This window comes from Ascaphus truei, unplaced genomic scaffold (assembly GCF_040206685.1).
Source record: "Ascaphus truei isolate aAscTru1 unplaced genomic scaffold, aAscTru1.hap1 HAP1_SCAFFOLD_1079, whole genome shotgun sequence".
NCBI classification, from domain to species: Eukaryota; Metazoa; Chordata; class Amphibia; order Anura; family Ascaphidae; genus Ascaphus; species Ascaphus truei.
In genome coordinates this window covers 9595-33798 of record NW_027453945.1, presented here as the reverse complement: position 1 = coordinate 33798, position 24204 = coordinate 9595, and the positions used below count along the sequence as shown (strand labels likewise).

The 24204-nt window shown below is 49.1% G+C and overlaps 1 protein-coding gene across 1 annotated transcript in view; it reads right to left on the bottom strand.

Moving 5' to 3' along the window:
• Positions 1-23859, bottom strand: part of TMEM256 (transmembrane protein 256) — a 31382-nt gene extending 7523 nt beyond the window's left edge. Inside the window, exons 1-2 of the mRNA XM_075581144.1 lie at positions 23708-23859; positions 20187-20224 (exon numbers count right to left, since the gene is read on the bottom strand). Of these exons, the coding sequence (XP_075437259.1) occupies positions 20187-20224; positions 23708-23789 (120 nt within the window). The 5' untranslated portion in view covers positions 23790-23859. The remainder of the gene's footprint in view (positions 1-20186; positions 20225-23707) is intronic.
• Positions 23860-24204: the final 345 nt, after the last annotated feature.

Sequence of the window (24204 nt, the reverse complement as noted above, 5' to 3'; positions counted from 1 at the left end):
CCCCCTTTCTTACTCGCTGAGTCACGCGGTGTCCCCCTTTCTTACTCGCTGAGTCACGCGGTGTCCCCCTTTCTTACTCGCTGAGTCACGCGGTGTCCCCCTTTCTTACTCGCTGAGAGTCACGCGATGTCCCCCTTTCTTACTCGCTGAGAGTCACGCGGTGTCCCCCTTTCTTACTCGCTGAGAGTCACGCGGTGTCCCTTTCTTACTCGCTGAGTCACGCGGTGTCCCCCTTTCTTACTCGCTGAGTCACGCGGTGTCCCCCTTTCTTACTCGCTGAGAGTCACGCGGTGTCCCCCTTTCTTACTCGCTGAGTCACGCGGTGTCCCCCTTTCTTACTCGCTGAGAGTCACGCGGTGTCCCCCTTTCTCACTCGCTGAGAGTCACGCGGTGTCCCCCTTTCTTACTCGCTGAGAGTCACGCGGTGTCCTCCTTTCTTACTCGCTGAGTCACGCGGTGTCCCCCTTTCTCACTCGCTGAGTGTCACGCGGTGTCCCCCTTTCTTACTCGCCGAGTGTCACGCGGTGTCCCCCTTTCTTACTCGCTGAGAGTCACGCGGTGTCCCCCTTTCTTATTCGCTGAGAGTCACGCGGTGTCCCCCTTTCTTACTCGCCGAGAGTCACGCGGTGTCCCCCTTTCTTACTCGCTGAGTCACGCGGTGTCCCCCTTTCTCACTCGCTGAGAGTCACGCGGTGTCCCCCTTTCTTACTCGCTGAGAGTCACGCGGTGTCCCCCTTTCTCACTCGCTGAGAGTCACGCGGTGTCCCCCTTTCTCACTCGCTGAGTGTCACGCGGTGTCCCCCTTTCTTACTCGCTGAGTCACGCGGTGTCCCCCTTTCTTACTCGCTGAGAGTCACGCGGTGTCCCCCTTTCTTACTCGCTGAGTGTCACGCGGTGTCCCCCTTTCTTACTCGCTGAGTGTCACGCGGTGTCCCACTTTCTTACTCGCTGAGAGTCACGCGGTGTCCCACTTTCTTACTCGCTGAGAGTCACGCGGTGTCCCCCTTTCTTACTCGCTGAGTCACGCGGTGTCCCCCTTTCTTACTCGCCGAGAGTGATGCGGTGTCCCCCTTTCTTACTCACTGAGTCACGCGGTGTCCCCCTTTCTTACTCGCCGAGAGTGATGCGGTGTCCCCCTTTCTTACTCGCTGAGAGTCACGCGGTGTCCCCCTTTCTTACTCGCCGAGAGTCACGCAAGGTCACACTTTCTTACTCGCTGAGAGTCACGCGGTGTCCCCCTTTCTCACTCGCTGAGTCACGCGGTGTCCCACTTTCTCACTCGCTGAGAGTCACGCGGTGTCCCCCTTTCTTACTCGCTGAGAGTCACGCGGTGTCCCACTTTCTTACTCGCTGAGAGTCACGCGGTGTCCCACTTTCTCACTCGCTGAGAGTCACGCGGTGTCCCCCTTTCTTACTCGCTGAGAGTCACGCGGTGTCCCCCTTTCTTACTCGCTGAGTCACGCGGTGTCCCCCTTTTTTACTCGCTGAGAGTCACGCGGTGTCCCACTTTCTCACTCGCTGAGAGTCACGCGGTGTCCCCCTTTCTTACTCGCTGAGTCACGCGGTGTCCCCCTTTTTTACTCGCTGAGAATCACGCGGTGTCCCACTTTCTCACTCGCTGAGAGTCACGCGGTGTCCCCCTTTCTTACTCGCTGAGAGTCACGCGGTGTCCCACTTTCTCACTCGCTGAGAGTCACGCGGTGTCCCCCTTTCTTACTCGCCGAGAGTCACGCAAGGTCACACTTTATTACTCGCCGAGAGTCACGCGGTGTCCCCCTTTCTTACTCGCTGAGAGTCACGCGGTGTCCCCCTTTTTTACTCGCTGAGAGTCACGCGGTGTCCCACTTTCTCACTCGCTGAGAGTCACGCGGTGTCCCCCTTTCTTACTCGCTGAGAGTCACGCGGTGTCCCACTTTCTCACTCGCTGAGAGTCACGCGGTGTCCCCCTTTCTTACTCGCTGAGTCACGCAGTGTCCCCCTATCTTACTCGCTGAGAGTCACGCGGTGTCCCCCTTTCTTACTCGCTGAGTCACGCGGTGTCCCCCTTTCTTACTCGCTGAGTCACGCGGTGTCCCCCTTTCTTACTCGCTGAGTCACGCGGTGTCCCCCTTTTTTACTCGCTGAGAGTCACGCGGTGTCCCACTTTCTCACTCGCTGAGAGTCACGCGGTGTCCCCCTTTCTTACTCGCTGAGAGTCACGCGGTGTCTCCCTTTCTTACTCGCTGAGTCACGCGGTGTCCCCCTTTCTTACTCGCTGAGAGTCACGCGGTGTCCCACTTTCTTACTCGCTGAGAGTCACGCGGTGTCCCACTTTCTCACTCGCTGAGAGTCACGCGGTGTCCCCCTTTCTTACTCGCTGAGTCACGCGGTGTCCCCCTTTCTTACTCGCTGAGTCACGCGGTGTCCCCCTTTCTTACTCGCTGAGTCACGCGGTGTCCCCCTTTTTTACTCGCTGAGAGTCACGCGGTGTCCCACTTTCTCACTCGCTGAGAGTCACGCGGTGTCCCCCTTTCTTACTCGCTGAGAGTCACGCGGTGTCCCCCTTTCTTACTCGCTGAGTCACGCGGTGTCCCCCTTTCTTACTCGCTGAGAGTCACGCGGTGTCCCACTTTCTTACTCGCTGAGAGTCACGCGGTGTCCCACTTTCTCACTCGCTGAGAGTCACGCGGTGTCCCCCTTTCTCACTCGCTGAGAGTCACGCGGTGTCCCCCTTTCTTACTCGCTGAGAGTCACGCGGTGTCCCACTTTCTCACTCGCTGAGAGTCACGCGGTGTCCCACTTTCTCACTCGCTGAGAGTCACGCGGTGTCCCCCTTTCTTACTCGCTGAGTCACGCAGTGTCCCCCTATCTTACTCGCTGAGAGTCACGCGGTGTCCCCCTTTCTTACTCGCTGAGTCACGCGGTGTCCCCCTTTCTTACTCGCTGAGTCACGCGGTGTCCCCCTTTTTTACTCGCTGAGAGTCACGCGGTGTCCCACTTTCTCACTCGCTGAGAGTCACGCGGTGTCCCCCTTTCTTACTCGCTGAGAGTCACGCGGTGTCCCCCTTTCTTACTCGCTGAGAGTCACGCGGTGTCCCCCTTTCTTACTCGCTGAGTCACGCGGTGTCCCCCTTTTTTACTCGCTGAGAGTCACGCGGTGTCCCACTTTCTCACTCGCTGAGAGTCACGCGGTGTCCCCCTTTCTTACTCGCTGAGAGTCACGCGGTGTCCCCCTTTCTTACTCGCTGAGTCACGCGGTGTCCCCCTTTCTTACTTGCTGAGAGTCACGCGGTGTCCCACTTTCTTACTCGCTGAGAGTCACGCGGTGTCCCACTTTCTCACTCGCTGAGAGTCACGCGGTGTCCCCCTTTCTCACTCGCTGAGAGTCACGCGGTGTCCCCCTTTCTTACTCGCTGAGAGTCACGCGGTGTCCCACTTTCTCACTCGCTGAGAGTCACGCGGTGTCCCACTTTCTTACTCGCTGAGAGTCACGCGGTGTCCCACTTTCTCACTCGCTGAGAGTCACGCGGTGTCCCCCTTTCTTACTCGCTGAGAGTCACGCGGTGTCCCACTTTCTTACTCGCTGAGAGTCACGCGGTGTCCCACTTTCTTACTCGCTGAGAGTCACGCGGTGTCCCACTTTTTCACTCGCTGAGAGTCACGCGGTGTCCCCCTTTCTTACTCGCTGAGAGTCACGCGGTGTCACACTTTCTCACTCGCTGAGAGTCACGCGGTGTCCCCCTTTCTTACTCGCTGAGTCACGCAGTGTCCCCCTTTCTTACTCGCTGAGAGTCACGCGGTGTCCCCCTTTCTTACTCGCTGAGAGTCACGCGGTGTCCCCCTATCTTACTCGCTGAGAGTCACGCGGTGTCCCACTTTCTTACTCGCTGAGAGTCACGCGGTGTCCCACTTTCTTACTCGCTGAGAGTCACGCGGTGTCCCACTTTCTCACTCGCTGAGAGTCACGCGGTGTCCCCCTTTCTTACTCGCTGAGAGTCACGCGGTGTCCCACTTTCTTACTCGCTGAGAGTCACGCGGTGTCCCCCTTTCTTACTCGCTGAGAGTCACGCGGTGTCCCCCTTTCATACTCGCTGCGGCGACTTCTCCGATTTGTTGCTGGAGATCTTCTGGGTTTGTTTCAGAAATAAACAATGTCACCTGCAGAGCGGAGGGGACTCAAATATTCACTGTTTATTCCTTTTTCTTCCCAATTCAATGTCTTGAACAATTCTTTGTGTGGCAGTGACAAGCTTTGGTGACACGGTGCTTCCCTCACGCAGCTTGGATCTTCATCTAATGGTTGATGTGGCATTCTTGTAAATGTTGCTTATTATCTCAATGTAAGCTTCAACATTTTGTCTCCTTCATGTATCTAGGGCCTCTGAGGAGTAAACAGAAGAAAATGCTCTCCCGTTATCTATGAATCCTGCGCGGAGTGGGAGAGGGTACTCATTTCTCCAGGAAATCACTTGTTGTACGCCTTCGATGGTATCCATTGTGTTGCATCACCTGAGAAATCCGGCGTGTTCTCCAGGCCGGGCAAAGTCCCGAGGGTGTCGTAGCCGATTAGGGAGTAAGTATCTCCATACAAACACTTTAAGTGATTGGAAGTAGCTGATTGGTCGGTAGTACTTGGGGTCTGTGTCTCCGGGCGTGTGGGTGAGGATAAGGATCTGATTAGTGAGGATCTCCGTACACACCCTGTGATTGGAAGTAGCTGATTGGTCGGTAGTACTTGGGGTCTGTGTCTCCGGGCGTGTGGGTGAGGATAAGGATCTGATTAGTGAGGATCTCCGTACACACCCTGTGATTGGTAGTAGCTGATTGGTCGGTAGTACTTGGGGTCTGTGTCTCCGGGCGTGTGGGTAAGGATAAGGATCTGATTAGTGAGGATCTCCGTACACACCCTGTGATTGGAAGTAGCTGATTGGTCAGTAGTACTTGGGGTCGGTGTCTCCGGGCGTGTGGGTGAGGATAAGGATCTGCTTAGTGAGGATCTCCGTACACACCCTGTAAGGGATTGGAAGTAGCTGATTGGTCGGTAGTACTTGGGGTCTGTGTCTCCGGGCGTGTGGGTAAGGATAAGGATCTGATTAGTGAGGATCTCCGTACACACCCTGTGATTGGCAGTAGCTGATTGGTCGGTAGTACTTGGGGTCTGTGTCTCCGGGCGTGTGAGTGAAGATAAGGATCTGATTAGTGAGGATCTCCGTACACACCCTGTGATTGGAAGTAGCTGATTGGTCGGTAGTACTTGGGGTCTGTGTCTCCGGGCGTGTGGGTGAGGATAAGGATCTGATTAGTGAGGATCTCCGTACACACCCTGTGATTGGAAGTAGCTGATTGGTCGGTAGTACTTGGGGTCTGTGTCTCCGGGCGTGTGGGTAAGGATAAGGATCTGATTAGTGAGGATCTCCATACACACCCTGTGATTGGAAGTAGCTGATTGGTCGGTAGTACTTGGAGTCTGTGTCTCCGGGCGTGTGGGTGAGGATAAGGATCTGATTAGTGAGGATCTCCGTACACACCCTGTGATTGGAAGTAGCTGATTGGTCGGTAGTACTTGGGGTCTGTGTCTCCGGGCGTGTGGGTGAGGATAAGGATCTGATTAGTGAGGATCTCCGTACACACCCTGTGATTGGAAGTAGCTGATTGGTCGGTAGTACTTGGGGTCTGTGTCTCCGGGCGTGTGGGTGAGGATAAGGATCTGATTAGTGAGGATCTCCGTACACACCCTGTGATTGGAAGTAGCTGATTGGTCGGTAGTACTTGGGGTCTGTGTTTCGTGGCGTGTGGGTGAGGATAAGGATCTGATTAGTGAGGATCTCCGTACACACCCTGTGATTGGAAGTAGCTGATTGGTCGGTAGTACTTGGGGTCTGTGTTTCGTGGCGTGTGGGTGAGGATAAGGATCTGATTAGTGAGGATCTCCGTACACACCCTGTGATTGGAAGTAGCTGATTGGTCGGTAGTACTTGGGGTCTGTGTCTCCGGGCGTGTGGGTGAGGATAAGGATCTGATTAGTGAGGATCTCCGTACACACCCTGTGATTGGAAGTAGCTGATTGGTCGGTAGAACTTGGGGTCTGTGTCTCCGGGCGTGTGGGTGAGGATAAGGATCTGATTAGTGAGGATCTCCGTACACACCCTGTGATTGGAAGTAGCTGATTGGTCGGTAGTACTTGGGGTCTGTGTTTCGTGGCGTGTGGGTGAGGATAAGGATCTGATTAGTGAGGATCTCCGTACACACCCTGTGATTGGAAGTAGCTGATTGGTCGGTAGTACTTGGGGTCTGTGTTTCGTGGCGTGTGGGTGAGGATAAGGATCTGATTAGTGAGGATCTCCGTACACACCCTGTGATTGGAAGTAGCTGATTGGTCGGTAGTACTTGGGGTCTGTGTCTCCGGGCGTGTGGGTGAGGATAAGGATCTGATTAGTGAGGATCTCCGTACACACCCTGTGATTGGAAGTAGCTGATTGGTCGGTAGTACTTGGGGTCTGTGTTTCCGGGCGTGTGGGTGAGGATAACGATCTGATTAGTGAGGATCTCCGTACACACCCTGTGATTGGAAGTAGCTGATTGGTCGGTAGTACTTGGGGTCTGTGTCTCCGGGCGTGTGGGTGAGGATAAGGATCTGATTAGTGAGGATCTCCGTACACACCCTGTGATTGGAAGTAGCTGATTGGTCGGTAGTACTTGGGGTCTGTGTCTCCGGGCGTGTGGGTGAGGATAAGGATCTGATTAGTGAGGATCTCCGTACACACCCTGTGATTAGAAGTAGCTGATTGGTCGGTAGTACTTGGGGTCTGTGTCTCCGGGCGTGTGGGTGAGGATAAGGATCTGATTAGTGAGGATCTCCGTACACACCCTGTGATTGGAAGTAGCTGATTGGTCGGTAGTACTTGGGGTCTGTGTTTCGTGGCGTGTGGGTGAGTATAAGGATGATTAGTGAGGATCTCCGTACACACCCTGTGATTGGAAGTAGCTGATTGGTCGGTAGTACTTGGGGGTCTGTGTCTCCGGGCGTGTGGGTGAGGATAAGGATCTGATTAGTGAGGATCTCCGTACACACCCTGTGATTGGAAGTAGCTGATTGGTCGGTAGTACTTGGGGTCTGTGTCTCCGGGCGTGTGGGTGAGGATAAGGATCTGATTAGTGAGGATCTCCGTACACACCCTGTGATTGGAAGTAGCTGATTGGTCGGTAGAACTTGGGGTCTGTGTCTCCGGGCGTGTGGGTGAGGATAAGGATCTGATTAGTGAGGATCTCCGTACACACCCTGTGATTGGAAGTAGCTGATTGGTCGGTAGTACTTGGGGTCTGTGTTTCGTGGCGTGTGGGTGAGGATAAGGATCTGATTAGTGAGGATCTCCGTACACACCCTGTGATTGGAAGTAGCTGATTGGTCGGTAGTACTTGGGGTCTGTGTTTCGTGGCGTGTGGGTGAGGATAAGGATCTGATTAGTGAGGATCTCCGTACACACCCTGTGATTGGAAGTAGCTGATTGGTCGGTAGTACTTGGGGTCTGTGTCTCCGGGCGTGTGGGTGAGGATAAGGATCTGATTAGTGAGGATCTCCGTACACACCCTGTGATTGGAAGTAGCTGATTGGTCGGTAGTACTTGGGGTCTGTGTTTCCGGGCGTGTGGGTGAGGATAACGATCTGATTAGTGAGGATCTCCGTACACACCCTGTGATTGGAAGTAGCTGATTGGTCGGTAGTACTTGGGGTCTGTGTTTCCGGGCGTGTGGGTGAGGATAAGGATCTGATTAGTGAGGATCTCCGTACACACCCTGTGATTGGAAGTAGCTGATTGGTCGGTAGTACTTGGGGTCTGTGTTTCGTGGCGTGTGGGTGAGTATAAGGATGATTAGTGAGGATCTCCGTACACACCCTGTGATTGGAAGTAGCTGATTGGTCGGTAGTACTTGGGGGTCTGTGTCTCCGGGCGTGTGGGTGAGGATAAGGATCTGATTAGTGAGGATCTCCGTACACACCCTGTGATTGGAAGTAGCTGATTGGTCGGTAGTACTTGGGGTCTGTGTCTCCGGGCGTGTGGGTGAGGATAAGGATCTGATTAGTGAGGATCTCCGTACACACCCTGTGATTGGAAGTAGCTGATTGGTCGGTAGAACTTGGGGTCTGTGTCTCCGGGCGTGTGGGTGAGGATAAGGATCTGATTAGTGAGGATCTCCGTACACACCCTGTGATTGGAAGTAGCTGATTGGTCGGTAGTACTTGGGGTCTGTGTTTCGTGGCGTGTGGGTGAGGATAAGGATCTGATTAGTGAGGATCTCCGTACACACCCTGTGATTGGAAGTAGCTGATTGGTCGGTAGTACTTGGGGTCTGTGTTTCGTGGCGTGTGGGTGAGGATAAGGATCTGATTAGTGAGGATCTCCGTACACACCCTGTGATTGGAAGTAGCTGATTGGTCGGTAGTACTTGGGGTCTGTGTCTCCGGGCGTGTGGGTGAGGATAAGGATCTGATTAGTGAGGATCTCCGTACACACCCTGTGATTGGAAGTAGCTGATTGGTCGGTAGTACTTGGGGTCTGTGTCTCCGGGCGTGTGGGTGAGGATAAGGATCTGATTAGTGAGGATCTCCGTACACACCCTGTGATTGGAAGTAGCTGATTGGTCGGTAGTACTTGGGGTCTGTGTCTCCGGGCGTGTGGGTGAGGATAAGGATCTGATTAGTGAGGATCTCCGTACACACCCTGTGATTGGAAGTAGCTGATTGGTCGGTAGTACTTGGGGTCTGTGTCTCCGGGCGTGTGGGTGAGGATAAGGATCTGATTAGTGAGGATCTCCGTACACACCCTGTGATTGGAAGTAGCTGATTGGTCGGTAGTACTTGGGGTCTGTGTTTCGTGGCGTGTGGGTGAGTATAAGGATGATTAGTGAGGATCTCCGTACACACCCTGTGATTGGAAGTAGCTGATTGGTCGGTAGTACTTGGGGGTCTGTGTCTCCGGGCGTGTGGGTGACGATAAGGATCTGATTAGTGAGGATCTCCGTACACACCCTGTGATTGGAAGTAGCTGATTGGTCGGTAGTACTTGGGGTCTGTGTCTCCGGGCGTGTGGGTGAGGATAAGGATCTGATTAGTGAGGATCTCCGTACACACCCTGTGATTGGAAGTAGCTGATTGGTCGGTAGTACTTGGGGCTGTGTCTCCGGGCGTGTGGGTGAGGATAAGGATCTGATTAGTGAGGATCTCCGTACACACCCTGTGATTGGAAGTAGCTGATTGGTCGGTAGTACTTGGGGCTGTGTCTCCGGGCGTGTGGGTGAGGATAAGGATCTGATTAGTGAGGATCTCCGTACACACCCTGTGATTGGAAGTAGCTGATTGGTCGGTAGTACTTGGGGTCTGTGTCTCCGGGCGTGTGGGTGAGGATAAGGATCTGATTAGTGAGGATCTCCGTACACACCCTGTGATTGGAAGTAGCTGATTGGTCGGTAGTACTTGGGGTCTGTGTCTCCGGGCGTGTGGGTGAGGATAAGGATCTGATTAGTGAGGATCTCCGTACACACCCTGTGATTGGAAGTAGCTGATTGGTCGGTAGTACTTGGGGTCTGTGTCTCCGGGCGTGTGGGTGAGGATAAGGATCTGATTAGTGAGGATCTCCGTACACACCCTGTGATTGGAAGTAGCTGATTGGTCGGTAGTACTTGGGGTCTGTGTCTCCGGGCGTGTGGGTGAGGATAACGATGCCATTACTCCATTGTTCTGGAATGTTCCTGTTCTTCACGCCGCATGGAAAGAGTTTTACGAGGATTTTCTCTGCTTCTTCTGAGATTTCAGGTGTAATTCCCTCTTCCCCGGGTGCCTTCCCATCCTCATGGATATTATTGCCTTTGCCACTTCTTCTGGAAGGACACGTGGTCCATCATTCGTGGTTTCTTCCTCTGCGCCGGTATTATCGGTGTTCCTGTACAATTTCATGTAGAAGTCCCAATTCTCTTTATGATAAGCGCACGGTCTGAGCAATGATTCACTTCTTCCCAATTACACATCGCTGCGTCGTCTTCTTTAAGCTTTTGTCTTCCATCGTTTTCCTCACCGCATCACCGTTACAGTCTCTTATATCCTCAGTTATACGTTTGGGGATCGCACGGCTCTATATATTCAGTTACACGTTTGGGGAGCGCACGGCTCTGTATATTCAGTTATACGTTTGGGGATCGCACGGCTCTGTATATTCAGTTATACGTTTGGGGATCGCACGGCTCTGTATATTCAGTTATACGTTTGGGGAGCGCACGGCTCTGTATATTCAGTTATACGTTTGGGGAGCGCACGGCTCTGTATATTCAGTTATACGTTTGGGGATCGCACGGCTCTGTATATTCAGTTATACGTTTGGGGATCGCACGGCTCTGTATATTCAGTTATACGTTTGGGGATCGCACGGCTCTGTATATTCAGTTATACGTTTGGGGATCGCACGGCTCTGTATATTCAGTTATACGTTTGGGGATCGCACGGCTCTGTATATTCAGTTATACGTTTGGGGATCGCACGGCTCTGTATATTCAGTTATACGTTTGGGGAGCGCACGGCTCTGTATATTCAGTTATACGTTTCGGGATCGCACGGCTCTGTATATTCAGTTATACGTTTGGGGAGCGCACGGCTCTGTATATTCAGTTATACGTTTGGGGATCGCACGGCTCTGTATATTCAGTTATACGTTTGGGGAGCGCACGGCTCTGTATATTCAGTTATACGTTTGGGGAGCGCACGGCTCTGTATATTCAGTTATACGTTTGGGGAGCGCACGGCTCTGTATATTCAGTTATACGTTTGGGGATCGCACGTCTCTGTATATTCAGTTATACGTTTGGGGATCGCACGGCTCTGTATATTCAGTTATACGTTTGGGGAGCGCACGGCTCTGTATATTCAGTTATACGTTTGGGGATCGCACGGCTCTGTATATTCAGTTACACGTTTGGGGATCGCACGGCTCTGTATATTCAGTTACACGTTTGGGGAGCGCACGGCTCTGTATATTCAGTTATACGTTTGGGGATCGCACGGCTCTGTATATTCAGTTATACGTTTGGGGAGCGCACGGCTCTGTATATTCAGTTATACGTTTGGGGAGCGCACGGCTCTGTATATTCAGTTATACGTTTGGGGATCGCACGGCTCTGTATATTCAGTTATACGTTTGGGGATCGCACGGCTCTGTATATTCAGTTATACGTTTGGGGAGCGCACGGCTCTGTATATTCAGTTATACGTTTGGGGATCGCACGGCTCTGTATATTCAGTTACACGTTTGGGGATCGCACGGCTCTGTATATTCAGTTACACGTTTGGGGAGCGCACGGCTCTGTATATTCAGTTACACGTTTGGGGAGCGCACGGCTCTGTATATTCAGTTATACGTTTGGGGATCGCACAGCTCTGTATATTCAGTTATACGTTTGGGGATCGCACGGCTCTGTATATTCAGTTATACGTTTGGGGATCGCACGGCTCTGTATATTCAGTTATACGTTTGGGGAGCGCACGGCTCTGTATATTCAGTTATACGTTTGGGGATCGCACGGCTCTGTATATTCAGTTATACGTTTGGGGATCGCACGGCTCTGTATATTCAGTTATACGTTTGGGGAGCGCACGGCTCTGTATATTCAGTTATACGTTTGGGGAGCGCACGGCTCTGTATATTCAGTTATACGTTTGGGGATCGCACGGCTCTGTATATTCAGTTATACGTTTGGGGAGCGCACGGCTCTGTATATTCAGTTATACGTTTGGGGATCGCACGGCTCTGTATATTCAGTTATACGTTTGGGGATCGCACGGCTCTGTATATTCAGTTATACGTTTGGGGATCGCACGGCTCTGTATATTCAGTTATACGTTTGGGGAGCGCACGGCTCTGTATATTCAGTTATACGTTTGGGGAGCGCACGGCTCTGTATATTCAGTTATACGTTTGGGGAGCGCACGGCTCTGTATATTCAGTTATACGTTTGGGGATCGCACGGCTCTGTATATTCAGTTATACGTTTGGGGAGCGCACAGCGCTGTATATTCAGTTATACGTTTGGGGAGCGCACTGCTCTGTATATTCAGTTATACGTTTGGGGATCGCACGGCTCTGTATATTCAGTTATACGTTTGGGGATCGCACGGCTCTGTATATTCAGTTATACGTTTGGGGAGCGCACGGCTCTGTATATTCAGTTATACGTTTGGGGATCGCACGGCTCTGTATATTCAGTTATACGTTTGGGGAGCGCACGGCTCTGTATATTCAGTTATACGTTTGGGGATCGCACGGCTCTGTATATTCAGTTACACGTTTGGGGATCGCACGGCTCTGTATATTCAGTTATACGTTTGGGGATCGCACGGCTCTGTATATTCAGTTATACGTTTGGGGAGCGCACGGCTCTGTATATTCAGTTATACGTTTGGGGAGCGCACGGCTCTGTATATTCAGTTATACGTTTGGGGAGCGCACGGCTCTGTATATTCAGTTATACGTTTGGGGAGCGCACAGCGCTGTATATTCAGTTATACGTTTGGGGATCGCACGGCTCTGTATATTCAGTTATACGTTTGGGGAGCGCACGGCTCTGTATATTCAGTTATACGTTTGGGGAGCGCACAGCGCTGTATATTCAGTTATACGTTTGGGGATCGCACGGCTCTGTATATTCAGTTATACGTTTGGGGATCGCACGGCTCTGTATATTCAGTTATACGTTTGGGGAGCGCACGGCTCTGTATATTCAGTTATACGTTTGGGGATCGCACGGCTCTGTATATTCAGTTATACGTTTGGGGAGCGCACGGCTCTGTATATTCAGTTATACGTTTGGGGAGCGCACGGCTCTGTATATTCAGTTATACGTTTGGGGATCGCACGGCTCTGTATATTCAGTTATACGTTTGGGGAGCGCACGGCTCTGTATATTCAGTTATACGTTTGGGGATCGCACGGCTCTGTATATTCAGTTATACGTTTGGGGAGCGCACGGCTCTGTATATTCAGTTATACGTTTGGGGAGCGCACGGCTCTGTATATTCAGTTATACGTTTGGGGATCGCACGGCTCTGTATATTCAGTTATACGTTTGGGGATCGCACGTCTCTGTATATTCAGTTATACGTTTGGGGATCGCACGGCTCTGTATATTCAGTTATACGTTTGGGGAGCGCACGGCTCTGTATATTCAGTTATACGTTTGGGGATCGCACGGCTCTGTATATTCAGTTATACGTTTGGGGATCGCACGGCTCTGTATATTCAGTTATACGTTTGGGGAGCGCACGGCTCTGTATATTCAGTTATACGTTTGGGGAGCGCACGGCTCTGTATATTCAGTTATACGTTTGGGGAGCGCACGGCTCTGTATATTCAGTTATACGTTTGGGGAGCGCACGGCTCTGTATATTCAGTTATACGTTTGGGGAGCGCACGGCTCTGTATATTCAGTTATACGTTTGGGGAGCGCACGGCTCTGTATATTCAGTTATACGTTTGGGGAGCGCACGGCTCTGTATATTCAGTTACACGTTTGGGGAGCGCACGGCTCTGTATATTCAGTTATACGTTTGGGGATCGCACGGCTCTGTATATTCAGTTATACGTTTGGGGAGCGCACGGCTCTGTATATTCAGTTATACGTTTGGGGATCGCACGGCTCTGTATATTCAGTTATACGTTTGGGGATCGCACGGCTCTGTATATTCAGTTATACGTTTGGGGATCGCACGGCTCTGTATATTCAGTTATACGTTTGGGGAGCGCACGGCTCTGTATATTCAGTTATACGTTTGGGGAGCGCACGGCTCTGTATATTCAGTTATACGTTTGGGGAGCGCACGGCTCTGTATATTCAGTTATACGTTTGGGGAGCGCACGGCTCTGTATATTCAGTTATACGTTTGGGGAGCGCACGGCTCTGTATATTCAGTTATACGTTTGGGGAGCGCACGGCTCTGTATATTCAGTTATACGTTTGGGGATCGCACGGCTCTGTATATTCAGTTATACGTTTGGGGATCGCACGGCTCTGTATATTCAGTTATACGTTTGGGGATCGCACGGCTCTGTATATTCAGTTATACGTTTGGGGATCGCACGGCTCTGTATATTCAGTTATACGTTTGGGGATCGCACGGCTCTGTATATTCAGTTATACGTTTGGGGAGCGCACGGCTCTGTATATTCAGTTATACGTTTGGGGAGCGCACGGCTCTGTATATTCAGTTATACGTTTGGGGAACGCACGGCTCTGTATATTCAGTTATACGTTTGGGGATCGCACGGCTCTGTATATTCAGTTATACGTTTGGGGATCGCACGGCTCTGTATATTCAGTTATACGTTTGGGGAGCGCACGGCTCTGTATATTCAGTTATACGTTTGGGGAGCGCACGGCTCTGTATATTCAGTTATACGTTTGGGGATCGCACGGCTCTGTATATTCAGTTATACGTTTGGGGATCGCACGGCTCTGTATATTCAGTTACACGTTTGGGGATCGCACGGCTCTGTATATTCAGTTATACGTTTGGGGAGCGCACGGCTCTGTATATTCAGTTATACGTTTGGGGATCGCACTGCTCTGTATATTCAGTTATACGTTTGGGGATCGCACTGCTCTGTATATTCAGTTACACGTTTGGGGATCGCACGGCTCTGTATATTCAGTTATATACGTTTGGGGATCGCACGGCTCTGTATATTCAGTTATACGTTTGGGGAGCGCACGGCTCTGTATATTCAGTTATACATTTGGGGAGCGCACGGCTCTGTATATTCAGTTATACGTCTGGGGATCGCACGGCTCTGTATATTCAGTTATACGTTTGGGGAGCGCACGGCTCTGTATATTCAGTTATACGTTTGGGGATCGCACGGCTCTGTATATTCAGTTACACGTTTGGGGATCGCACGGCTCTGTATATTCAGTTATACGTTTGGGGATCGCACGGCTCTGTATATTCAGTTATACGTTTGGGGATCGCACGGCTCTGTATATTCAGTTATACGTTTGGGGATCGCACGGCTCTGTATATTCAGTTATACGTTTAGGGATCGCACGGCTCTGTATATTGTTATACATTTAGGGATCGCACGGCTCTGTATATTCAGTTATACGTTTGGGGATCGCACGGCTCTGTATATTCAGTTATACGTTTGGGGAGCGCACGGCTCTGTATATTCAGTTATACGTTTGGGGATCGCACGGCTCTGTATATTCAGTTATACGTTTGGGGAGCGCACGGCTCTGTATATTCAGTTATACGTTTGGGGAGCGCACGGCTCTGTATATTCAGTTATACGTTTGGGGATCGCACGGCTCTGTATATTCAGTTATACGTTTGGGGAGCGCACGGCTCTGTATATTCAGTTATACGTTTGGGGATCGCACGGCTCTGTATATTCAGTTATACGTTTGGGGATCGCACGGCTCTGTATATTCAGTTATACGTTTGGGGAGCGCACGGCTCTGTATATTCAGTTATACGTTTGGGGAGCGCACGGCTCTGTATATTCAGTTATACGTTTGGGGATCGCACGGCTCTGTATATTCAGTTATGCGTTTGGGGAGCGCACGGCTCTGTATATTCAGTTACACGTTTGGGGAGCGCACGGCTCTGTATATTCAGTTACACGTTTGGGGAGCGCACGGCTCTGTATATTCAGTTACACGTTTGGGGAGCGCACGGCTCTGTATATTCAGTTATACGTTTGGGGAGCGCACGGCTCTGTATATTCAGTTACACGTTTGGGGATCGCACGGCTCTGTATATTCAGTTATACGTTTGGGGATCGCACGGCTCTGTATATTCAGTTACACGTTTGGGGATCGCACGGCTCTGTATATTCAGTTATACGTTTGGGGATCGCACGGCTCTGTATATTCAGTTATACGTTTGGGGATCGCACGGCTCTGTATATTCAGTTATACGTTTGGGGATCGCACGGCTCTGTATATTCAGTTATACGTTTGGGGATCGCACGGCTCTGTATATTCAGTTACACGTTTGGGGAGCGCACGGCTCTGTATATTCAGTTATACGTTTGGGGAGCGCACGGCTCTGTATATTCAGTTATACGTTTGGGGATCGCACGGCTCTGTATATTCAGTTATACGTTTGGGGATCGCACGGCTCTGTATATTCAGTTATACGTTTGGGGATCGCACGGTTCTGTATATTCAGTTATACGTTTGGGGATCGCACGGCTCTGTATATTCAGTTATACGTTTGGGGAGCGCACGGCTCTGTATATTCAGTTATACGTTTGGGGAGCGCACGGCTCTGTATATTCAGTTATACGTTTGGGGATCGCACGGCTCTGTATATTCAGTTATACGTTTGGGGATCGCACGGTTCTGTATATTCAGTTATACGTTTGGGGAGCGCACGGCTCTGTATATTCAGTTATACGTTTGGGGAGCGCACGGCTCTGTATATTCAGTTACACGTTTGGGGATCGCACGGCTCTGTATATTCAGTTATACGTTTGGGGATCGCACGGCTCTGTATATTCAGTTATACGTTTGGGGATCGCACGGTTCTGTATATTCAGTTATACGTTTGGGGATCGCACGGCTCTGTATATTCAGTTATACGTTTGGGGATCGCACGGCTCTGTATATTCAGTTATACGTTTGGGGATCGCACGGTTCTGTATATTCAGTTATACGTTTGGGGAGCGCACGGCTCTGTATATTCAGTTATACGTTTGGGGAGCGCACGGCTCTGTATATTCAGTTATACGTTTGGGGATCGCACGGCTCTGTATATTCAGTTATACGTTTGGGGATCGCACGGCTCTGTATATTCAGTTATACGTTTGGGGATCGCACGGTTCTGTATATTCAGTTATACGTTTGGGGATCGCACGGCTCTGTATATTCAGTTATACGTTTGGGGATCGCACGGTTCTGTATATTCAGTTATACGTTTGGGGATCGCACGGCTCTGTATATTCAGTTATACGTTTGGGGATCGCACGGCTCTGTATATTCAGTTACACGTTTGGGGATCGCACGGCTCTGTATATTCAGTTATATACGTTTGGGGATCGCACGGCTCTGTATATTCAGTTATACGTTTGGGGATCGCACGGCTCTGTATATTCAGTTATACGTTTGGGGAGCGCACGGCTCTGTATATTCAGTTACACGTTTGGGGATCGCACGGCTCTGTATATTCAGTTATACGTTTGGGGATCGCACGGCTCTGTATATTCAGTTATACGTTTGGGGATCGCACGGCTCTGTATATTCAGTTATACGTTTGGGGAGCGCACGGCTCTGTATATTCAGTTATACGTTTGGGGAGCGCACGGCTCTGTATATTCAGTTATACGTTTGGGGATCGCACGGCTCTGTATATTCAGTTATACGTTTGGGGATCGCACGGCTCTGTATATTCAGTTATACGTTTGGGGAGCGCACGGCTCTGTATATTCAGTTATACGTTTGGGGATCGCACGGCTCTGTATATTCAGTTATACGTTTGGGGATCGCACCGCTCTGTATATTCAGTTATACGTTTGGGGAGCGCACGGCTCTGTATATTCAGTTATACGTTTGGGGAGCGCACGGCTCTGTATATTCAGTTATACGTTTGGGGATCGCACGGCTCTGTATATTCAGTTATACGTTTGGGGATCGCACGGCTCTGTATATTCAGTTATACGTTTGGGGAGCGCACGGCTCTGTATATTCAGTTACACGTTTGGGGATCGCACGGCTCTGTATATTCAGTTATACGTTTGGGGAGCGCACGGCTCTGTATATTCAGTTATACGTTTGGGGATCGCACAGCTCTGTATATTCAGTTACACGTTTGGGGATCGCACGGCTCTGTATATTCAGTTATACGTTTGGGGATCGCACAGCTCTGTATATTCAGTTACACGTTTGGGGATCGCACGGCTCTGTATATTCAGTTATATACGTTTGGGGAGCGCACGGCTCTGTATATTCAGTTATACGTTTGGGGAGCGCACGGCTCTGTATATTCAGTTATACGTTTGGGGATCGCACGGCTCTGTATATTCAGTTATACGTTTGGGGATCGCACGGCTCTGTATATTCAGTTACACGTTTGGGGATCGCACGGCTCTGTATATTCAGTTATAGGTTTGGGGAGCGCACGGCTCTGTATATTCAGTTACACGTTTGGGGACTGCACGGCTCTGTATATTCAGTTATACGTTTGGGGAGCGCACGGCTCTGTATATTCAGTTATACGTTTGGGGAGCGCACGGCTCTGTATATTCAGTTACACGTTTGGGGATTGCACGGCTCTGTATATTAGTTATACGTTTGGGGATTGCACGGCTCTGTATATTCAGTTACACGTTTGGGGAGCGCACGGCTCTGTATATTCAGTTATACGTTTGGGGAGCGCACGGCTCTGTATATTCAGTTATACGTTTGGGGAGCGCACGGCTCTGTATATTCAGTTATACGTTTGGGGATCGCACGGCTCTGTATATTCAGTTATACGTTTGGGGAGCGCACGGCTCTGTATATTCAGTTATACGTTTGGGGAGCGCACGGCTCTGTATATTCAGTTATATACGTTTGGGGAGCGCACGGCTCTGTATATTAGTTATACGTCTGGGGATCGCACGGCTCTGTATATTCAGTTATATACGTTTGGGGAGCGCACGGCTCTGTATATTCAGTTATACGTTTGGGGCTCGCACTGCTCTGTATATTCAGTTATATACGTTTGGGGAGCGCACGGCTCTGTATATTAGTTATACGTTTGGGGATCGCACGGCTCTGTATATTCAGTTATATACGTTTGGGGAGCGCACGGCTCTGTATATTAGTTATACGTTTGGGGATCGCACGGCTCTGTATATTCAGTTATACGTTTGGGGATCGCACGGCTCTGTATATTCAGTTACACGTTTGGGGAGCGCACGGCTCTGTATATTCAGTTATACGTTTGGGGATCGCACGGCTCTGTATATACAGTTATAGGTTTGGGGAGCGCACGGCTCTGTATATTCAGTTACACGTTTGGGGATCGCACGGCTCTGTATATTCAGTTACACGTTTGGGGATTGCACGGCTCTGTATATTAGTTATACGTCTGGGGATCGCACGGCTCTATATATTCAGTTATACGTTTGGGGAGCGCACGGCTCTGTATATTCAGTTATACGTTTGGGGAGCGCACGGCTCTGTATATTCAGTTATACGTTTGGGGATCGCACGGCTCTGTATATTCAGTTATATACGTTTGGGGAGCGCACGGCTCTGTATATTAGTTATACGTCTGGGGATCGCACGGCTCTGTATATTCAGTTATACGTTTGGGGAGCGCACGGCTCTGTATATTCAGTTATACGTTTGGGGAGCGCACGGCTCTGTATATTCAGTTATACGTTTGGGGATCGCACGGCTCTGTATATTCAGTTATATACGTTTGGGGAGCGCACGGCTCTGTATATTAGTTATACGTTTGGGGAGCGCACGGCTCTGTATATTCAGTTATATACGTTTGGGGAGCGCACGGCTCTGTATATTAGTTATACGTCTGGGGATCGCACGGCTCTGTATATTCAGTTATACGTTTGGGGATCGCACGGCTCTGTATATTCAGTTATACGTTTGGGGATCGCACGGCTCTGTATATTCAGTTATATACGTTTGGGGAGCGCACGGCTCTGTATATTAGTTATACGTTTGGGGATCGCACGGCTCTGTATATTCAGTTATATACGTTTGGGGAGCGCACGGCTCTGTATATTCAGTTATACGTTTGGGGATCGCACGGCTCTGTATATTCAGTTATACGTTTGGGGATCGCACGGCTCTGTATATTCAGTTATATACGTTTGGGGAGCGCACGGCTCTGTATATTAGTTATACGTTTGGGGAGCGCACGGCTCTGTATATTCAGTTCTTATTCTAAGATATTGGAATTGCTTAATTTCATGTTATTTGATATTTTCTTATCCTGTGTGTGTTGGCGATTCCTCCAGTTTTTTTCCGATGTTCTGGTTTGTTCTCGAGCGCGCTGGAGCGCTGTTTCCACTAGTTAAAATTATTTTCCGCTATTGCTGAGGTTCTTGATGTTGATTGTCCTGTTTTCTTCCCATTTTCACATTTTGCAGCGAACAGAAAGAAGTGTATATGTAAGTGTATATATATTATTTTGAGTGGTGTGATGTGTTATTTTAAGTCACCTCTTTTAGATAATCATCTCGGTCGCTGCGTCTGAATCCTGCACGAAAAAGAAAAAAAGCCAATCAATGAGTGACTTGTATAAAGAAGAATATGTACTGTATATACCAGTTATGCCCTGTATATGGGATACACACATATCCAATATACAAGGTCCAGGACACCATATACAGGACCTAGGCCGATACATACTGTATGGGTGCAACCTATACACAGGGCCCAGGACACCATACATAGGAGAATTCGCCTATATACAGCGACCAGGAGAACCATATATGGTGATACTACGGTGTATCTATATACAGGGCACATGAAACCATAAATAAAGGGAAATAGCATATATACAGGGCCTGGGATATGTTTAAGAGATGATAACCTATATTCAAGGGTTATGACACCATATATAAAGGGATACAAGGCCAAGGACACAATAGGGAATATAAACTCAATGGAGGGTACAGGAGACTGTATATAGGGGATACAGCCTATATACAAAGCCTACATATATAAAAAGGGATACAGTGTAATATATATATATTATATATGAAGCCAGACATACACACCTGCTCTCACCCACGCCTCCCTGCCATCTCTTCCCCTTTAAATGGTGTTAACCTTTTCATTTAACACCCATCTACAGCACTTACACCCGGACCTGCTGTCTCTGTAAGTTCCCCAGTAAACCTCTTAGATTGTAAGCTCTTCGGGGCAGGGATTTCCTTTCCTATTGTGTGATTTTGCTGCACTTATTGTATAATTATAATTCGCTGTACTGTATTCTTTGTGAAGCGCTGAGTACACTTTTGGCGCTATATAAATAAAGACATACAATACAGTATATATATTTGTGTGTGTGTGGAAACCTATATACATGACCCAGAACACAACCTATATACAGGGACCAGCACATCATACATATGGGCTATAACCTGTACACAGGGCCCTATACATAGGTGTTACAACCTATATACTATGTCTAGGAAATACATATATAGCGGATAGAGCCTATATTCAGGACCTAGGAGATATATACACACACACACACACACACACACACACACACACACACACACCACCTGTACACAGTGTCCAGAATACTATATACGGGGGGATACAACCAATACACAGGGACCAGGACAACCATACATAGTTACATAGTAGATGAGGTTGAAAGACGTGCGTCCATCAAATTCAACCTATGCTAAATTTAGACAACAGATACCTGATCCTATATCTATACTTATTGATCCAGAGGAAGGCAAACAAAAAAAAACCCAGTGTTATATCATCCAATGTTATCTCATAAGGGAAAATAAATCCCTTCCTGACTCCTAGAATCGGATTAATCCCTGGATCAGCGTTCTTCCCATGTATACTTATTTGGTATATCCCTGAATACCTTTCCTTTCTAAAAAGATGTCCAACATTTTTTTGAACAAATCTATTGTATCTGCCATCCCAGTCTCCATGGGTAATGAATCCCACACTGTAACTGCCCTTACTGTAAAGAACCCTTTCCTTTGTTGCTGGTGAAATCTCCTTTCCTCCAACCTTAAGGGATGACCCCGAGCCCTTTGTACTGCCCGTGGGATGAATAGTTCTTTTGAAAGCTCCTTGTATTGTCCCTGAATATATTTGTATATAGTTATCATATCCCCTCTTAGACGCCTCTTTTCTAATGTAAATAAATCTAATTTAGCTAGCCTCTCCTCATAAGTTAGATTGTCCATCCCCTTTATTAATTTGGTGGCTCTTCTCTGTACTCTCTCTAGTTCCATAATGTCTTTTCTTAGGATTGGTGCCCAAAATTGTACTCCATATTCAAGGTGTGGTCTTACTAATGCTTTGTAAAGGGGCATAATTATGTTTACTTCCCTTCCATCCATCGCCCGTTTGATGCAAGATAAGATCTTGTTTGCCTTTGCAGCTACTGCCTGACATTGGGCACTATTGCTAAGCCTGCTGTCTACAAGCACTCCTAAATCCTTCTCCATCAAGGATTCCCCCAATTTGTCCCCATTTAATGTGTAAGTCGCCTTTTTATTCTTGCATCCCAAATGCATAACCTTACATTTATCTGTATTAAACCTCATCTGCCATTTACCAGCCCATGTCTCCTGTCTCTCTAAGTCCTTCTGAAAAGAAATTACATCCTGCTCTGATTCTATTACCTTACACAATTTAGTATCATCAGCAAAGATGGAGACTTTGCTCTCGATGCCAACCTTAAGGTCATTAATAAACAAGTTAAAAAGCAGGGGTCCCAGTACCGATCCCTGAGGTACTCCACTCACGACTTTAGCCCAACCTGAAAAAGTTCCATTTATGACAACCCTCTGTTGTCTCCTTCAACCAGTTTTCAATCTAGAAGCAAATATTATTACTGAGTCCAATTTGCTTTATTTTGTGCATCAACCTCTTGTGTGAAACCGTATCAAAAGCCTTTGCAAAATCTAAGTAGACCACATCAACGGCATTACCCTGGTCCAATATGGTTACCCGACCTGCATATATGACCAAAGGCACCATCTATAGGAGACAATCTACATACAGGACACGGGAAACCATATATACAGAGGGAAACCTCTTATACAGGCATACCCCGCTTTAAGGACACTCACTTTAAGTACACTCGCGAGTAAGTACATCTCGCTCAGTAGTCAAACGGCAGCTCACGCATGCGCCTGTCAGCACGTCCTGAACAGCAATACCGGCTCGCTACCTGCACCGAAGCTGTGCGCAAGTGGGGAGACTATAGAGCCTGTTACAAATGTGTTATTTACATCAGTTATGCACGTATATGACGATTGCCGTACAGTTCATGCATCTATAAGTGGGGGAAAGGTAGTGCTTCACTTTAAGTACATTTTCGCTTTACATACGTGCTCCGGTCCCATTGCGTACGTTAATGCGGGGTGTGCCTGTGTTACATAGTTACATACATGCTCCGGTCCCATTGCGTACGTTAATGCGGGGTATGTCTGTGTTACATAGTTACATACATGCTCCGGTCCCATTGCGTACGTTAATGCGGGGTATGCCTGTATACAGGACTCAGAATGCGTTTAAATGATACAACCTCTACCCAGGGCCCATGACACCATATATTAGGGATACAACCTATATACAGAACCCAGTACACCCAATATAAAAAAGGGACACTGCCTATACACAGGGCATAGGATACCACATATAAAGGGATACAGCTTATATGCTGGGCCCATGACACAAAATAGAAGGGACACAACCTACATGCCAGCACACCATACATATGGGATACAGGGGCCCTATATATAGGACACACACTGCCCAGAATACAATATACAGGGGATATACATATATATATATATATATACACACACACACACACACCCTCCCCCCCTATACGGGGATGTAACCTATATACAGGACACACATATATATATACGTGATACACCTATAGACAGGACACAGATGAGTGATGCCACTTATATACAGGGCATATATGTAAGGGGTACCACTTATATGCACCCCCTCCTCTCACCATGTGCCCCATAAGCCCCTGCTGTCACAGCCAGAGCCCCTGAAAAGGCGCCAATTCTTCCCCACAGCCTGGGGGTCGCCATTTTAACTCATGAATATGCAGCAGCCGCCGCCATTCCATATTAAGATCCGCTCCACCCAGCCAATCACCGAGCTCCATTGATCCTACGTCACCGCCCCCATATGGCTCCGCCTTTTTTTATCCTGTTCAATCCGCAGGCGGGTGACATCCACGCGCCTGGAAACTACCGAAGCGCTGATTGGTGGGCGGGGGTCGGCGTCACTCAGAGAGGGCGGGGCCGCTGACAGGGGGAATGGGCACAAAGGCGCCCGCCATCTTGTGGCTTGGAAGCGCAAAATGTGTTAGTCACGTGACACCGTCTCCGCCGCCATCTTGAGTATGGGCAAGTGCCCAGTGTAACCATGCACAAGTGGGAGAAACCCTACAAATAAGTGAAAACCCTACAAATAAGTGAAAACCCTACAAATAAGTGAAAG